Source organism: Microcaecilia unicolor, chromosome 10 (assembly GCF_901765095.1).
Source record: "Microcaecilia unicolor chromosome 10, aMicUni1.1, whole genome shotgun sequence".
NCBI classification, from domain to species: domain Eukaryota; kingdom Metazoa; phylum Chordata; class Amphibia; order Gymnophiona; family Siphonopidae; genus Microcaecilia; species Microcaecilia unicolor.
In genome coordinates this window covers 123,605,751-123,623,482 of record NC_044040.1, presented here as the reverse complement: position 1 = coordinate 123,623,482, position 17,732 = coordinate 123,605,751, and the positions used below count along the sequence as shown (strand labels likewise).

The 17,732-nt window shown below is 44.1% G+C and overlaps 1 protein-coding gene across 3 annotated transcripts in view; it reads right to left on the bottom strand.

Annotated features, from left to right (window-relative positions):
• The window catches only part of PARL (presenilin associated rhomboid like), a 598,848-nt gene that overhangs the window by 487,823 nt on the left and 93,293 nt on the right, over positions 1-17,732 (bottom strand). For all 3 annotated transcript variants that reach the window (XM_030217136.1, XM_030217137.1, XM_030217138.1), the window contains exon 3: positions 13,913-14,053. In XM_030217136.1, coding sequence (XP_030072996.1) covers positions 13,913-14,053 — 141 coding nt within the window. The remainder of the gene's footprint in view (positions 1-13,912; positions 14,054-17,732) is intronic.

Below are 17,732 nucleotides of genomic sequence, written 5' to 3'. Positions count from 1 at the left end.
TAGCTTAGAATCAACAATAAGGTGAACCTCACATCTTAGAAAAAAAACTTTTTAAAGGTCTCTAGACATTCTAATTTCTACACTGATATTCTTAAGGTTCGCCTTATTGTTGATGTTCGCGTGTTATTTATCACGTGTTCCCTGCTGATGATAAGTTTGGATTTCATAGCGATTTTTAAAATTTTTTAACTATGCTTTGTAACTGTTATGGCATGATAGACTGATATATTATAGAATAAAAGAGGTTTGAATGGTATTGAATATACCTATATTATGCATTTGATCCCACTGCTTTGATTTTTTTTTTATCTACTGTTTTGTAAGCAGTTGTGTGCCTTTTTGGTTTTTTTTGTTAAATACCAATAAATATAAATTAAAAAAAAAACTCCAGTAAAGAAGTAAGCTGCTGTCAGCCAGAGCACCAAAGCTACATACCCTCAAGCAGCTGGCGGCGCATCGCCTGTCAACACCAACCACCAGCCAAACCATTTTAGAAAAGAAATCAACAAAAGTTCTTACTTACTTGCCTACCTCTACTCCCCACTCGCACAGAATTGCGAGTAATAAACGAAATTGCTGTTGAACTGGAGCAGTACTTCTCGAAATCCGATTGGGCCATTATTACGCCGAAGGCGCTTTCGGAAACCCTGATTGGCGGCTTGAGACTGGGATTTCCAATGGTTACGTCGCTCCGCAAATGTTCATAGGCCAAAAAGGGCGCAGGTAAGAAAGGCTCGACTTACGATTGGTGGGACTTTAGTGGAAAAATTGGATTGGTTATCCTATATTAAGTCAGACTTCCTCGAGCTTTGAGTGGCTGAAACAAAACCGGATGTTGCTTTTGGGTATGGTAATTGGCGGGATAGGGTAAACGAAGGCAGGCCCCAGTAAATGATTGGTGAAATGGTTACATAGAAACGGAACAAAGTTAAGAGAAGCTACAGCTATGGGGCCTTGCAGGAGGAGGGGCAGGGCTTTAAGACATCGCGCTTGCACCGGTAAAAGTGAGAGGCGCCATTTTGTATTTGATCTTTCCCATTTTACATTCGAGAAGGAAGGGTGCTTGGAGAGAAGGCCATGATTGTGACGAGGGGGGTCCTGAGACAAGAGGGAGGGGGAGGGGTCCTGAGATGGGGGGGGAGGGGGCCCTGAAACCTTGATAGCGCCCATTTCCTTTCTGTTGGAAACAGGCCTCTTTTACTAGTGAACTTCATAAACTAATGGAACAGCACAAGGAGTCTCATCGCACACAAAAGGACACCAATTAGACATACTAGCCCACAGATTCTCAACGAGTAACTACATATTTACAAACCACACATGGGAAGAGGTACCATGGTCAGACCACAGCAAGCTCACTTTCACACTACAATGGAAAGAAAACAGAAAGAAAACATGTCAAGTGCTTTTGACCACACCACACTAATGACACCACTCGACAACATAACGGTGCAGTGGCAACATGGTTCAATGGCTTCCTACAGACCAGATCCTACATTGTAAAGATGTCCAACCAAACATCAGCATCATAGATCTCTGAGTGCCGGGTACCACAAGGAACGCCAATATCATCAATACTGTTCAATGTAATGATGGTGCTACTCAGAAAAAAATTGGAATTAATGGGTGTCAACCCATTTATAAATGCAGATGGCATCACCATGTACCTTTCCAAAACAATATCACAGACATACAGGACAAAATAAAAAAAGGATTGGACCTCATAGAAGAGTGGGCAACAACTTTGAAACTCAAATTGAACAGAGATAATAACAAATTCCTAGTACTATCCAGCCCACACAACCTCCTATCCTACCAAAAATTCACAATCAACCAACAAACATACCACATCGAAACACAACTTAAAATACTACGAATCATTCTCAAGAAACACCTAACACTGGACAATCAAATATCAGCAGTAACATCAAAATGCTTCAGAATACTATGGAAACTGGGAAGAATAAGAGACTATCAGGCTCATTTTCAAAAGAGATGGACGTCCAAATCGGTATAATCGAAACCTGATTTTGGACGTCTCAAACTGAAGTCTGTCGCAAGGATGTCCAAATTTCAAGGCGGCATATCGGAGGCATGGTGAAGGCAGGACTTGGGTATTCCTAAGACTTGGACGTCTTTGACCCATAATCGAAAAAAGCAGAGACGTCCATGATTACAACTTGGACGTTTTCACCCGGACCTGTTTTTATTACGAATAAGGCACAAAATGTTGCCCGGAATGACCAGATGACCACTGGAGGGAAATGGGGATGACCTCCCCTTACTCCCCTAGTGGTCACTAACCCCCTCCCACCCTCAAAAAATATTATTAAAAATATTACTTGCCAGCATCAGATGTCATACTCAGGTCTATGACAGCGCATGCAGGTCCCTGGAGTATCAAACATAAATAAATAAATAAATAAAACAATATTGCATGCACTGCACACAGAAAAATCTCTTACCTTTGAAGGGGATTGACTATTGTGCTTCCAAGTCAGTCTCCATGGGAAATACATACGCTTCATGCTCCTTTATCCCGTGTAGCTGCAGGTCACTAATCAGGCCAAGTGTTTTTTAATACATTTCAGAGGTGCAAGAGCTCCTGCACTGGATCATAGTAACATAGTAGATGACGGCAGAAAAAGACCTGCACAGTCCATCCAGTCTGCCCAAGAAGATAAATTCATATGTGCTACTTTTTTATTTGTACTGTCCTCCTCAGGGCACAGACCGTATAAGTCTGGCCAGCCCTATCCCCGCCTCCCAACCATAAAGAGGCTGCAGGAGGAGACCTGGGGCCTCCTTGATAATCTTTGAACACTTAAAGCCCTAAGGAATGAAACTGAAAGGGCAGTTTTAGAATACTGGACGATAATATGGCTGCGGTGACTGAGTCAGCTGTTGTTATTTTTGAGACAATTGCTAGGCTGGAGCTATTCAACTGGTATGGGGAGCTAATTCCTTTTTGGATATCTCACCGCTGAGGTGGCATTGCTGAGGGACATTGGGCCATTCTATCAATTGGCTCCTCATAAGAAGGCACATGTTTGAAGGAGGGGAGTGGCCACCTTCTAGGAATGAGACAGGGGTGGAGGCCCTTGTGCTCTGTGTGATCGAGGACTTCATTTTTGCTACCGCACTCCTTTGGAGCCCGCTCCTTCAGACTGACCAATGTCATCAGGATTTAAAGTTTTTTTTAATGTTGGACCATTATTTGTTTTTGCACCTGTTATATGACTGCTGGCAAGAATGAATACATGGGATCCCAGCACTCCTGTATTGTTCGAGGAACTGACCTACAGCTCTGCAGAGAGGCACTGAGTAGGTGCAGTGGATGGGGCTGATATTTAGACATAGTGGTCAGATGCCAAACCTATATGTGACAATAGTGTATGGGGGATCCATGGATACCACCAGGGTTGTGTCTTTCCATCTTTCATCTTGCAGACGGTACCCAGTTGTCGTTGTGGTTCCAGTGCATTTCCGTGGGCACCTGTAAGCTTCCATATGGTGCAGACTTATGTACTGGAGGAGTAGCCTAGTGGTTAGTGCAGAACTCTGATCCTGGAGAACTGGGTTAGATTCCCACTGCAGCTCCTTGTGACTCTGGGCAAGTCACTTAACCCTCCATTGACCCAGGTACAAAATAAGTACCTATACATAGTATGTAAACCGCTTTGATTGTAACCACAGAAAGATAGTATATCAAGTCCCATTCCCTTTCCCTTACTGGAAGGATTGTAACTTTTGCCTTTGCTCAGAGGACTACTGGTATTTGATGGGACTTGTTACAGCTGTGTGAAGAGGCTGGGACTCTGGATAACTGGTAGTGTGTGTATATGCCTTCCTATGCTTGGCCTGTTACTAAGGGCTAGGCCTAAGGCCTGTACTGTCAGTTTGGTTCTCACATGTTAGCCTACTAATTCAGCATCTTGTGTAACAATCATTGCTTCCTCAGGAGCTGAGAACTGACACTTCATAACATTTGTTTTTAGCGGAGTATGTTTTTCATATAGGGTGGATGTAACCTTGTAAGTTGCTAGGAGACAGGCTGAGGACACAGTGTGAGACTAACATGTCCAGAATGTTTCATTTGGGGAGATAGACAGAGAGAGGACACTAGGGTATTGTTCTGGCTGTGCACGAAGAACAGATAACCGATTAGCCAATGGCCACTAAGGGTGCATGTGCCCACAATGTCAGGAGAGACTGATATACCCATATATGGTATAGGCTACTTTCTGATTTCAGTTTAGGGGAAATCACATGATTTATGAGAAATGTAATTTGCAACAGTATATATGTGATGTCCGGGAGGTGTTAGCTGAGCAGTCCCTTGTCTTTCAGGATGTGCATTGCTGACTGACAACCTGCTCCAGGGAAGAGAACTATTGTTTGTATTTTTGGCTCTGTGAGATGCTAATAAAGGTAATTTACTGGCTGCGCCTAACAGAGACTAAGTTCTCTTTCTTATTTTTCCAGCTGTTGGGGCTGTAGTGCTTTCTCTCCCTGTGGGGGCTAAGGGACAGAAATACACATGTGCATGAATGGTGCATACGTGCTTTTGGAAAAGAGAGAGTATGCATGTGACATGGAGTTTATACTATTGTGCCTGCAAGGGATAGCTAGGGTGGAAGAATTGGGAAGTGATCGGTCTCTTTTCAGAAGCATTTACCTAGGATATGATTTTTTTTTGGGGGGGGGGGGAGGGAGGGTTGATGGGGGGGAAGGGAGGGAGAGTGGGGAGATGTGCTGTTCCCAAACACATGCTTTAGTAGGACACTCATGGGGGTCATGTGATTTTTTTTTCACATGGATTCATTAGCTTTGGGGCTAGTGGCTGGGACAGCCCACTGAGGTTTTTTTTCTTTACTTCTCATGCTAACATTAATCTTTCTGTAGGTATTATGTAATGGTCAAAATAGTTACCTGGAATGTAGAAGGGTATTCTCCTCCCCCATTAAGAGGTCAAAAATTTTACAAAGTGGACACTGCACTGCTCCAAGAAACACATCTGACTGAAGTGGAACATTCAAACTTAAAGAGATGGTGGGTGGCTGACTTTTTTACGGCCTCTACCTCTAATAAAAAAAAGGGAAGGTGGCTATTCTGTTCTGTAAGGGGGTTACAGCGAATTGTCAACGCCTCTTGGGCGGAGGCAGCATATGCTCCAACAAAATCAGTTCAGTAAAACATTTTATAAAACCCTATTGGATCAGCTCCTTCCCTTAGATAATCTGCCATTGGTGCTGGGAGGTGATTTCAATGCGGTTTGGGATCCCCAGATGGACAGATCCCACAATCCATGAAAGGAACATGTTAATGAGTGTAGGGGCTTGCCACATATGTGTTAGGTGTTGAATCTAATAGACTTGTATGGTGGGTTTTGCATCCCTCAGAGTGTAATTATACCCATCTATCTCAAGCGCACTCATCCCAATCTTGCATAGATTATCTTTTAATTTTGGACACTCTCTTAACGTTGGTGAGAAAGGGTGAGATCAGACCTTGTGAGGTCTCAGAGACCATGCTTTAGTCTGGATGGAGTGGCAGTTTAGTCAGGATTCAGGGAGGCCCACCTCAATGGCGATTTCCCTTGTGGCTGATGCATGACAAGAGTTTTTGCTGCACACATGGAAAGACTATAAACAAATTAATGCAGCTGTACCATGGGGTGAGATTATCAGTTACGTTAGTCATAAAAGGAAAGCTAGAGATCGGGAGATCTTACAACTGGCGAGGCAGGTCCATTTAGCACGTCAGCAGTGTGAGGAGTTTTCCAGGAAGATAAAAAACATCTCATAGAAATCACAAACAATACTGAATGAACTATTACATCAGAAAGTGACAAAATCTCTAGCTTATTACAAATTGTGTCTACATATACATGGTAACAAGGGTGTAAGCTCTTACGCTGCTTGGTGTCAAAGAAGGAAGGTCCCCGGAGGATAGATAAGGTAGAGAGCGACAAGGTAATGGGGAACTTTTTAAAATTATGTGGTACTACCACGGTAAAAGTAAGACATTATGCTGTAGTGCCGTGGGAGTGGTGATCGCCGTTACTTTATTCCCGCAGTAATGGGGATAAAGATCTGGCTGCAACGCCCGAGCCGTAATTATAACGGGACAGGACGCTGGAGGTTGGCTTCTTTATACAGATCAGAAGATTGGTGCCTGTTTTAGAACATATTTGGAGCATCTCTATGCAGCACCAGTGGATAATGGTTTGCAGAGAGAACAGTATCTGGAGGGGATAACCCTGCCCAGCCTATCATCGGAAGAGACAGAGTCACTGAAGACCCCTATTACTCAGGGAGAAGTGGTTTGGACCCTGCGGCAATGCTCTCTGCTTAAGGCACCAGGATCTTATGGATTTCACACATAATTGTACAGGCTGCTGGGTGATGAGGTGATAGGGCCATTAACCAACATGTTTAATATCTTTTATTGGATTTCAATACAATACAACAGAAGCAGGAGCTCACCACAGTACAACAAGCAACATTTACAAATCTTGGCAAAACTGGAACTCACATTCAAGAAGCAACTATTCACAACTAGAATCACATTAAGAAAAAGGGGGAAGAAAGGGGAGGTGGAGAAGAAGAGAGGAAAAAAAGGAGGGAAGGGGGAGGTCTGGAGGTTACAAATCCAGACACAGAGCATGCATAGGCCACAAAATACATCAAACTCAGTGCTTATCTCTATACCGAAGCAAAATAAGATACCAGTGGCAGCCATTTTTCCCTGTAGGAAGCGAAGCGAGAAGATTTCTTCGCCAGATGTAATTCGAATTTGTACATTTGGAGCAATAAGTTCCACCATTCCTGATAAGTAGTCTGGTGTAAGGACTTCCAGTGGGAGAAGATCACCCTCAATGCCAAAGAGACCATGGCACTAACAAGAGCCCCTTCACTAGGAGTCAGCCGACCCCCAAAGAACTGCTCCCGAAGAATCACGAATGGATAAGAAATGGAGCCAGGGAGGGGAAAAATGGCTACCAGCTGCGACCAGACTTCTGATCAGAACTTGTGAAGACACACACAATCAAATATAAGACGCCTGAGAGTACCCGTTTGGGAGTGGCAAGACCAACAGACATCTGGACTAGAGGAATCAATAACATGCAACTTATACGGCATCCAAAGGGATCTATGCATAAAGAAATACATAGACTGCGTGGTGGTAGAAGAGTTAGAGCACCTGAAAAGGGACTTCCAAAGCAATTCCCACAGCTTGCCAGAAATAAGTTGCTGCAAGTCTTCCTCCCAGCACCGTCGCAATCCAGTACATTTAGTGCTGGACTTACGAAGAAGATATTTGTAAATGTGGGAAGCAGCATGACCAGTGCGCTGAAGCTTCAGACCAAAATCCAGGAGCCCTGGGGTTTGAGAGAGGAACTGGGCTTGTAATCCACCCTTGTACTGCTTTTATACCATGGAGCCAAGCTGAAGCCACTGGTAAAACTGGGTGTCAGAAAGGCCAAAGTCTAGTTTCATTTCTGCAAAGGTTTTCCAAGTCTGCCTAGTTGCATGTATCAAATCCTCTAAAGTCCAAATGCCAATATGTTGCCACTGAGACCATGAAACCTGCTTACTGCCAATTTTAAAGTTAGGGTTATTCCAAATAGGGGTGAGAGGCGTAGCAGACCAAGGGACATCCATTAATTTATCAAGGGACACCAGTAATTTAAAGGTTGCACGAATGAGCGGATTAGACACGAGGCCCCTGGGAAGACGCATGCCCAGGAGATGGGAGTGCTGCAACGGGCCAAGAAGGGCTTTGTTCAAGGACCAACCACCTGGGCGGGGAAAAAACCCTTACAGAAGCGAGCCATTCCATGCCCTGCCGCATAATAAAGGCTTTATGATAAAGCAAGATATCAGGAAATGTCACACCTCCATGCCTTTTCGGAAGCTTAAGTTTGCTCAGTGAAATTCTGGCCAATCTAAGATTCCACAAGAAGTTGGACAGCATCCTTTCCAGACGCCTATAAAAGGCACAAGGAAATAAAAGAGGGATCATACTCAACGCATATGTGACCTTAGGGACAACCATCATTTTAATGGTATCCAACCGCCCCCACCAAGTGAGGTGCAAAGGGGACCAAGTCACCAGTGCAGCCTCGACCTGGGAGATTACCTTGTCAAAGTTAAGTTTAATGGTGTTGGTGAGGTCTCTATCAAAAAAAGACACCCAGGTACTTCATAGATGAGGAGATCCATTTACAGGGCAATTCAGGTGCAGTAAAAGGTGTACAGTTGTCGTTTAGAGGCATCATTTCTGTTTTCTCCCAATTAACTTTATAACCTGAAACCTCTGAGAAGCTAGATATGAGAGCAAAGAGAGCTTTCAGGGATGACTGAGGGTTGGTGAGATATAACAGGATGTCATCTGCATAGGCTGAGAGCTTGAATTCCTCCGAGCCGAGACAGATACCAGCAACATCAACTGATTGCCGGATGGCCACTAGGAGAGGCTCAAGGGCCAAATTAAATAGCAAGGGGGAGATGGGACAACCCTGCCTAGTGCCTCTATGTAGAACAAAAGAATTAGAGATGTCACCATTAGCCACTATACGAGCCGAAGGGTGAGCGTACAGTAGCTGCACCATACACACATAAGTATCAGGGAAACCAAATTGCTTAAGCACTATAAACAGATATTTCCATTCTACTCGGTCAAAGGCCTTTTCCGCATCTAGGGAAACAGACAGTATGGGATAGTCCTGTGACCGAGCAAAATGTATTACATGACAAAGCAATCTGGTGTGATCAGCACCACTCCGGGACTTAACAAAACCAGCCTGGTCCCTGTGTATAAGAGACGGGATAAGACTCTCAATTTTACAGCACAAAATTTTGGCATAAATTTTATAGTCAGTATTTAACAATGAGATAGGCCTATAATTCTGCACCAGGGTGGCGTCTCTGCCGGGCTTAGGCAGCACGACTATGTTAGCATCCAAAAAGTGACCAGGAGTAGTAGACTGCAGCAGCGCTTGAAAATAAGTCAATAAATGAAGTGATGTGGTGGAAGAGAAGGCCTTATAAAATTTTGCAGTTATTCCATCAGGGCCTGGTGCCTTGCCCAAGGGTAGCTTAGTGATTGCAGCAAGTACCTCAGCAAGAGATATAGGCTTGCAAAGATGCCTGGTGTGACTGTCCAACACCCATGGTAACTGTAGCGTTGCTAGAAAGCAATGAACATCCGTATCCTGAGCTACAGAATCTGAAGCGTAAAGGGCCTTGTAGAAGGATTCAAAAGCCTCCAGAATTTGAGAAGAGGAGGTTAGTGGGGACCCTGCAGGGGAATTAACCATTGCAATCCTCTGACTTGTTCTTCTGCCCTTCAAGTAAGTGGCAAGTAGTCTACCAGCTTTATTTGCGTCCGAGTAGTACACAGCGCTCTGTTTAAAGGAGATCACATTAGATATGTCGGACAGCAGGGTGTTGTACTGCAGCTTGAGCGACTGCAGCTACTGCAAAGAAGACTTAACCAACATGCCAGGTGAGCTGATTATGACCCACATCACAGTCTTGCTGAATCCAGGGAAATATCTGCTGCTACCAGATTCTTATCAACCGATATCCCTTTTGAATCTGGAGACTAAGTTACTGGTGAAGGTTCTGGTGAGCAAAATGGCACAACTGCTGCCTTCCCTAGTGCACGACGCCCCGGTGGGGTTTGTTAAGGGCCACTCAATAACTAAGAACATCCATAATATCCTTGCCTCCTTGGAGTACAGAGAACGGACAAATCAGCCCTCTATTTTAATCAGCTTTGACACTGAAAAAGCATTCAATAAGGTTCCGTGGGATTTTTTTGTTCTCTGTGCTGCAGGAGTATGGCTTTGGAGATCGTTTTTATACGTACTATCCAGCTTTTATATACTGATCCCAGGGGTAGAATAACTCAATGGGATTCGCTCGGGTAGCTTCCCCATCCTTCAGGGAACTAGGCAGGACTGCCCACTCTCTCCAATACCTTAAACCCATTGATCCGGGACATTTATGACAATCCAGATGGTTAAAGGGTATAGGTAACACAGATTTTTAAGCTAGCCGCCTTCGCAGAGGATCTTTTAGTGCATCTGCTGGACCGAAATGCTCTATAACTGCTCTTTTAGAGTGTTTCTCTGAATGTGGTGATTTTGCAAGCTTTAAGCTGAACCTTCAGAAACTGGAGGCTCTGTCCTTGAAGGGCTCAGTTAAAAGACCCATTTCCCCTGCACTGGGTGACTGATGCCTTTCGGTATCTAGGAATTGAGCTTGGGATACAGCCTAGAGATTTATGTTCAGTAAATGTTACTGAACTGCTGGGAGACACAAGACGCCAAATGAAGACCTTGAAGCATTTGCCTCTTTCCTTGATAGGTAGGATCAATTTTATTTTGCATGGTTCTATTTCTATGTTCTCTAGATCCTTCACCTGCGGTTGTTGAATAAGAATCTACTCAGCCTCTCCTGATTGATTTCTAAATTTTGTTGGACAAGTAAGAAGCACAAGATCAGATATAAATGGCCAGTGAGTAACTGAGTAGACTGGGGCTTCCCAACCTTAGGCTGTACAATCAGGCCTGCTTAATTCAACATTTGTAAGATTGACTATATCACGGTCAGGATTATACATCATATTCTTATGAAGTAGCCTTTTTTTCAACCTACCATCTTACTTCATTACTTCAAGCGCCCTATAGGGTAGTACTGAAACCATGGGGTTAAAGTGTACTTCTACGACCATTAAGGGAAGTGTGGAAGTTTTTAGCTCACATATTGGGGGGTGACCCTATAGTGCCTTATCATTTGTAGAAACTTGGAATTCCTAATGGGAGAGAAAATTGAACTTTTGTCAGATGGGAGGTAAGAGGTTTGATCTAATTGATCTAATTTGAATGACCTTAATGACTTGGAAACTAAGAAGACCAGTTTGCTTACCGTCAGTTAAAACATTATGTTCAAAGCATAAATGGGAAGGCCCTGAGGCTACAATTGGGGAATCGTTTAAGAGCTTTCTCAGAAGTGAAGCTGTCCAAATCAGGTATCCATAAAGCACTTAATATGTTGGTAGCAGGGAAGGATCTGGAGTTGGTACCGAAGATTGGAGGGTGGCCAATGTAATACTTTTTTAAAAAGGGTTCCACAAGTGATCCAGGAAAATATAGACTGGTGAGCCTGACGTCAGTACCGGCAAAATGGTAAAGACTATTATAAAGAACAAAATTACAGAGCACACACATAAGCATAGATTAATGAGACAGAGACAACATGGATTTAGTCAGGGGAAACCTTGCCTTACCAATCTATTACATTTCTTTGAAGGGGTGAATAAGCATGTGGATAAAGGTGAGCCAGTCAATATTGTGTATTTGGATTTTCAAAAGGCATTTGACAAAGTACCTCTTGAAAAACTCCTGAGGAAATCAGAAAGTCGCAGATAGAAGGCAAAGTCCTATTTGTGGATTAAAAACTGGTTAAAAGATAGAAAACAGGGAGTAGGGTTAAATGATCAGTATTCTCAATGGAGAAGGGTAGATAGTGGGGTTCCCCAGGGCTCTGTACTGGGACCGCTGCTTTATAACATATTATAAATGATCTAGAGATGGGAATAATTAGCAATGTAATTAAATTTACTGATGACACAAAGTTATTCAAAGTTGTTAAATTGTGAAAAACTGCAAGAGAGCCTTACGAGACTGGGAGGCCGGACATACAAATCGCAGATTACTTTTAAATGTAAGCAAGTGAAAAGATGATGCTTGTGGGAAAGAGGAACCCAAACCATAGTTATGTGATGCAAAGGTTCCACATTAGGAGTCACCACCCAGGAAAAGGATCTAGGTATCATCGTTAATGATACATCGAAACCTTCTGCTCAATGTGTAGCGGCAGCTAAGAAAGCAAATAGAATGTTAGGAATTATTAGGAAAGGAATGGAAAACAAAACTAAGGATATTATAATGTCTTTGTATCACTCCATGGTGCAACCACACCTCAAATACTGTGTGCCATTCTGGTCACTGCATCTCAAAAAAAGATATAGAAGAATTAGAAAAGGTGCAGAGAAGGGCAACAAAAATGATAAAGGGGATGGGATGGATTCCCTATAAGGAAAGGGTAAAGTGGCTAGGGCTCTTCAGCATGGAGAAGAGATAGCTGAGGGGAGATATGATAGAAGTCTATAAAATACTGAGTGGAGTGGAATGGGTAGAGGTGAATTGCTTGTTTACTCTTTCCAAAATTACTAGGACTAGGGGGCACAACACAATGAAGCTACTAAGTAGTAAATTTAAAACAAATTGGAGAAAATATTTCTTCTCTCAACGTGTAATTAAATTCTGGAATTCAAGAATGTGGTAAAAGCAGTTAGCTTAGCAGGGTTTAAAAAAAGGTTTGGATAATTTCCTAATAGTCCATAAGCCATTATTAAGATGGACTTGGGAAAATGCACTGCTTATCCTAGGATAAACAGCATAAAATCTGTTTTGCTATTCTGGGATCTTGGCAGGTACTTGTGACCTGGATTGGCCACTGTTGGAAACAGGATACTGGGCTTGATGGACCTTTGGACTGTCTCAGTATGGTCAACGCTTATGTTCTTACTAGTAAAAAAAAGCCAGTTTCTGAAAGAAATGAAACGGGCGCTAGCAAGGTTGTCCTCTAATGGCAATTATGTTTTTAAGGGAACTGTTAGGAGAGAGTATGTGTGAGAGAGAGTATGTGTGAGAGAGTGAATGAGTATGTGTCACAGAGTGAGTATGCGTGAGAGAGAAAGAGAGTGTGTCAGAGAGAGAGAGAGTGTGAGTGTGTGATTGGGAGAGAGACAGAATGTGTGTGTCTGTGTGAGTGAGAGAGTGTAGTGTGTGTCCCATGTGCACCAATTATACTCTCTCTCCTGCATTCATCCAAATGCAGCAAATGTCCTCTGTGCCCTGCATTCATCCATGTGCAGCATCTCTCCCCTGCCCCCTCCATCCATCGTGGTGCAGCTATTCTCCTCTGTCCCTTGCCCTCCCCCCCCCCCTACATGTGCATCAACTCTGCATTCTCCCCTGGCCTCTCCTCCATCCACCCATATCCAGGGCCCCCCTCCCTACCTCTCTCTCTGTGTGCCCTCCAAGTTCCAGGCCCCCCTCCCCCCTTCAAGTTCCAGGACCCCCTCCCTCCCCTGCCCTTCGAGTTTCAGGACGACCCCCCTCCCCTCCCCTTCGACTTGCAGGATGCCCCTCCTCTTCCCTTCGACTTCCACGCCCCCACACCTCCCTCCCTCCCTCTCTCTCTGCCCTCCAAACATGACCTGTCCTCCGGCAGCCCCTCGCCTTCCTAAGTGCTGGCTGTATTTTAAAAATTCTTACCTTGGGGTGCGGCGTCCACAGTGAAGGCGAGCGGCGCTTCACACTGCCTTCGCATGTCTCTCAGCTCTGCCTCTGGTCCCGCCCTCATTTCCTGTTTCCGGAAGGGAGGGACCAGAGGCAGAGCTGAGACACACAAGAACCCTACCACATTTGCTTATTTCCAATCTGACGAAGAAGGGAAACCTTCGAAAGCTAATCAAGAAATGTATTAAGTTATGTCCAATAAAAAAGGTATCATCATATTTTCTTTTCCATGTTTTATTTTGTTTGATTTCTATTGATAACCTTTAAGATTGGACTAACACGGCTACCACACCTCTCCACAAATTATGGTAAAATTAGCAAAATAATTGCAAAGATAATGACAAAAATTTGTGAACTACATCAGCATACATTTTTCTCAGATAGCCAGGTAATTATGCATGTCTTGATTATCCCTGAAAACCACAGTCCTCTGGGACTGTCAAGGCACAATAAGTGAACCAGTGGATTAATACCTTGAAGCATCATATCTCACAGCCCATTTATCAAGCCATTAATAGATGGTATAAGCACCTGCTTTCTGAAGTCTCTCTCTTTTTGAGGCCGCAATTTTTCCATCCAGTCTGCTTGCAGTTCATCAAAGTAACTCTGGACCCGGGATCTGAGCGATTCATACTGCCAAATAGCAGAGGATCCAAATGCACATCCTGTAAACTGTAAAAAATTACTGTAATCAAACTCAAACCTACAATAAAAATCAAAGAAAATAAACAGTCTGAGGGCAAATTCAACTGCATTTTATTTGGTTAAAGTTAACTTGAGAAAATATCCAGTTAGCTTACACTACGCAGAGCCGGTAGTGGGAGGCAGGGCTGGAGGTTGGGAGGCGGGGATAGTGCTGGGCAGACTTATACGGTCTGTGCCCTGAAGAGCACAGGTACAAATCAAAGTAGGGTATACACAAAAGTAGCACACATGAGTTTTCTTGTTGGGCAGACTGGATGGACCGTGCAGGTCTTTTTCTGCTGTCATCTACTATGTTACTATGTTACACATTCAGACACTTAACCAGTGAAGTCGATACTACTTAAGATATCTAGATAAATTTGAACTTTACTCTGTTATTACTCTTGTCTCCAATTGCAGGACACAGCTTTATACATGAGTAAGGCTGCAAAACCTCAAAAGTGGGAGAATGAGAAATCATGCCAGTGACTCCAAGATGGCAGGTGGAGAGCCTTGCTCTATCCAGCCCAATTTTTTTTTTAAGGCAAGCCTCAGATTTTTTGATACCACAGATGCCAATAAAAATTTCCTTCAGCGGCAACCAGTTCCGGAAGCATCAGACTGATAGACCACTGTGCTGCGGAGCAACTGTGAACTTTGTTCTATCCAGTTGTGGAATTTGACACCATGAGGATTTCAGTGTACTTCCCACTATTTGTTAAGGTTTTTCTTGAACTTAGCAGAAAGTGGCTTCTTGCGGATTTCTATGGATTGCCAGAACCAGAAGATTTTCAGATACGTAATCATTTGGTGCCTGTTTGGACCTTGATTTTTCCTGAACTTTTCAAGCTGTTTCTTTTCTCTTTCTCCCCCTCCTTTTTTTAACTTATTATGATGGGTTGACTGGAATAAGAGTGTGTATGAGAATGGATGTACAACAACATTTTTGTGTTAGGAACATTATGGCAGGCTCTGATTGCTTTTTATACAAGGTGTGTATTTGTTTTTACCTATATTTGCTGTTCACTTGAAAGGCCATGATTTGATCATACTACTAATACCATTCCAGGTCTGTTGATTGGCCCCTTAATATGGTTATACGCTACTCTTCAGTTTACTTAACTGGGAATTCAGTCTGGGCAAGTCATAGCACCCGTAACTGGCTTTTAACTGACTGATGCAGCATGTGCTGTACTATTGATTGAGTCTCCCAGTTTTTGTAGTTTGATGAGTTCTGGTCAGTGCTGTTTCTAGAAACATAGAAACATGCAGTGCATTTGTTCTAGCAAAAAAAGTGCCGGTACTCAAATGCCAGGTCACCCTTCAGGTGTGGGGGTGATCACTGAGGAACCCATCCCACAATAGCCAGGCCCCCTAAACCAGTCACAGAATCTATGCAAAGGCAGAATTGGTGTGTAGAGCCTGAGCACTTTCATTAAAACTTGGGGACCATGGGTCAATTTTAGCAGACAATGGAAAAGGTGCCGGTACTCAGTACCCCCTCAAAAAAAGCTCTGGAAACATGACAGCAGATAAGAGCCAAATGGCACATCTAGTCTGCCCAACCACAGCAATCACTATCTCCTCCATTCCCTAAAAGATCCCACATGCCTGCCCCGCACTTTCTTAAATTCAGACACAGTTCTCATCTCCACCACCTCCACCAGGAAGTGACTCTACGCATCCACCACCCTTTCTGTGAAAAAGTATTTCCTTAGTTTACTCCTGAGCCTATAACCTCTTAACTTCATCCTACACCCTCTCATTCCAGAGTTTTCCTTCATTTGAAAGAGGCTCACCTCCTATACATTAATGCCACAGAGGTACTTAAATGTCTCTATCATATCCCCCCTCTCCTACCTTTCTTCCTTTGTATACATATTTACAGTACGTTTTTTCTAACTTAAATGGTGCCGGTACTAAAATACCAGGCCACCCTTCAGAGGTGAGGTGATCACTGAGGGACCCACCCCACAATGGCCAGGCCCCTTGCAACCAGTCACAGAATCTATGACAAGGCAGAATTGGTATGTAGGGCCTGAGCTCTTTCATTAAAATCTGTGAACCATGGGTCAATTTTAGCAGACAGTGAAAAAGGTACCAGTACTCAGTACCCCCTCAAAAAAAGCTCTGCATATTTAGAGCCTTAAGTCTGTCCCCATACACTTTATGTCACAGACCACTGACTAATTTTGTAGCTGCCCTCCTGTAGTCGACTCCATCCTGTTTATACCTTTTCATAGGTACAGTCTCCAGAATTGCACACAATATTCTATAGAAGGGCACTATCACCTCTTTTTCTTCTGCTGGCCATTCCTCTCCCTATGCACCTGAGCATTCTTCTGGCTTTGACTGTTACCTTTTCTACATGTTTGGTCACCTTGAGATCATCTGACACAACCACCCCCAAGTCTCTGTCTTCTTTCTTACACAGAAGTACTTCACCCCTATACTATACCGTTCCCTTGGATTTTTGCAATCTAGGTGTATGACCCTGCATTTTTTAGCATTAAATCTGAGTTGCCAATTACTGGACCTTTCTTCAAGCTGTGCCAAATCCCTCCTCAAGCTATCTACACCCTCCAGGGTGTCAACCCTATTATAGAGTCTGGTATCATTCACAAAGAGACAAACCTTACCACACAGTCCTTCTGCAACATCACTCACAGTGATGTTAAAAAGAGCAGGCCGAAAAACCTCCTAGATGAGGAGGTGGTAGCAGAAGGCGCCTGGCAGGAGAGAGAAGCCATGGCATCATTGTGCTTCTTGATCTGGTCGACCAGGTCTTCTACCTTCTCTCCAAAAAGGTTATCTCCGGCAAGGAACATCCGCCATCCGCTGCTGGACCGAATGGTCTAGGTCAGAGACACACAGCCATGAGAGTCTGCACATCGCTATGCCCTGAGCAGAGATTCTGGATGCCACATCAAAAGTGTCATAAGCGCTCCTGGCCAGAAATTTACAACATGCCTTCTGCTGTCTGACCACCTGGCAAAAGGGTTTGGCCAGCTCCGGTGGGAGGGCATCGACCAAACTAGACAGCTGTCTCACCGAGTTCCGCAAGTGGACGCTCCTGTAGAGCTGGTAAGACTGAATACGGGCAGCGAGCATAGCGGCCTGATACGTCTTCCTCCCAAGAGTCCAAGGTTCTAGCTTCTCTGCCTGGGGGAGCCGAATCATAGTCCCTAGAACTCTTGGCTCTCTCGAGGGCGGAGTCCACAACCATGGAGTTATGGGGTAACTGAGACCACGTTAACCCAGTTTCTCCATAGATCCGATATTGGGAATCTGTCTTCTTAGGGATCACGGGACCAGACAGAGGGGGACACCCAGTTTCGCTTAAGGACTTCCCTGAGTACCTTATGCAAAAGGAGCTGTCACTGGCTCTTTAGTTGGAGAGGTGTAGTCCAGGACCTTGAGTATCTCAGCCCTGGGCTCATCCTCCACGTCTATGGAGAATGGAATGGCCTCAGCCATTTCCCACACAAAAGAGTCAAAGGAGAGGCGTCTCTGGGGGGGATAGTCTCCTTTCAGGTGGAGGGGATGGTTCAGAGGACCAAAGGACTCATCTGAGGAGAACTACCTGGGATCCTCCTCTGACTCCCATGAGCACTCCTCTTCAGTTTAGGAAAGCACTTCCCTCAGTGATAGAGATCACTGAGGGAAG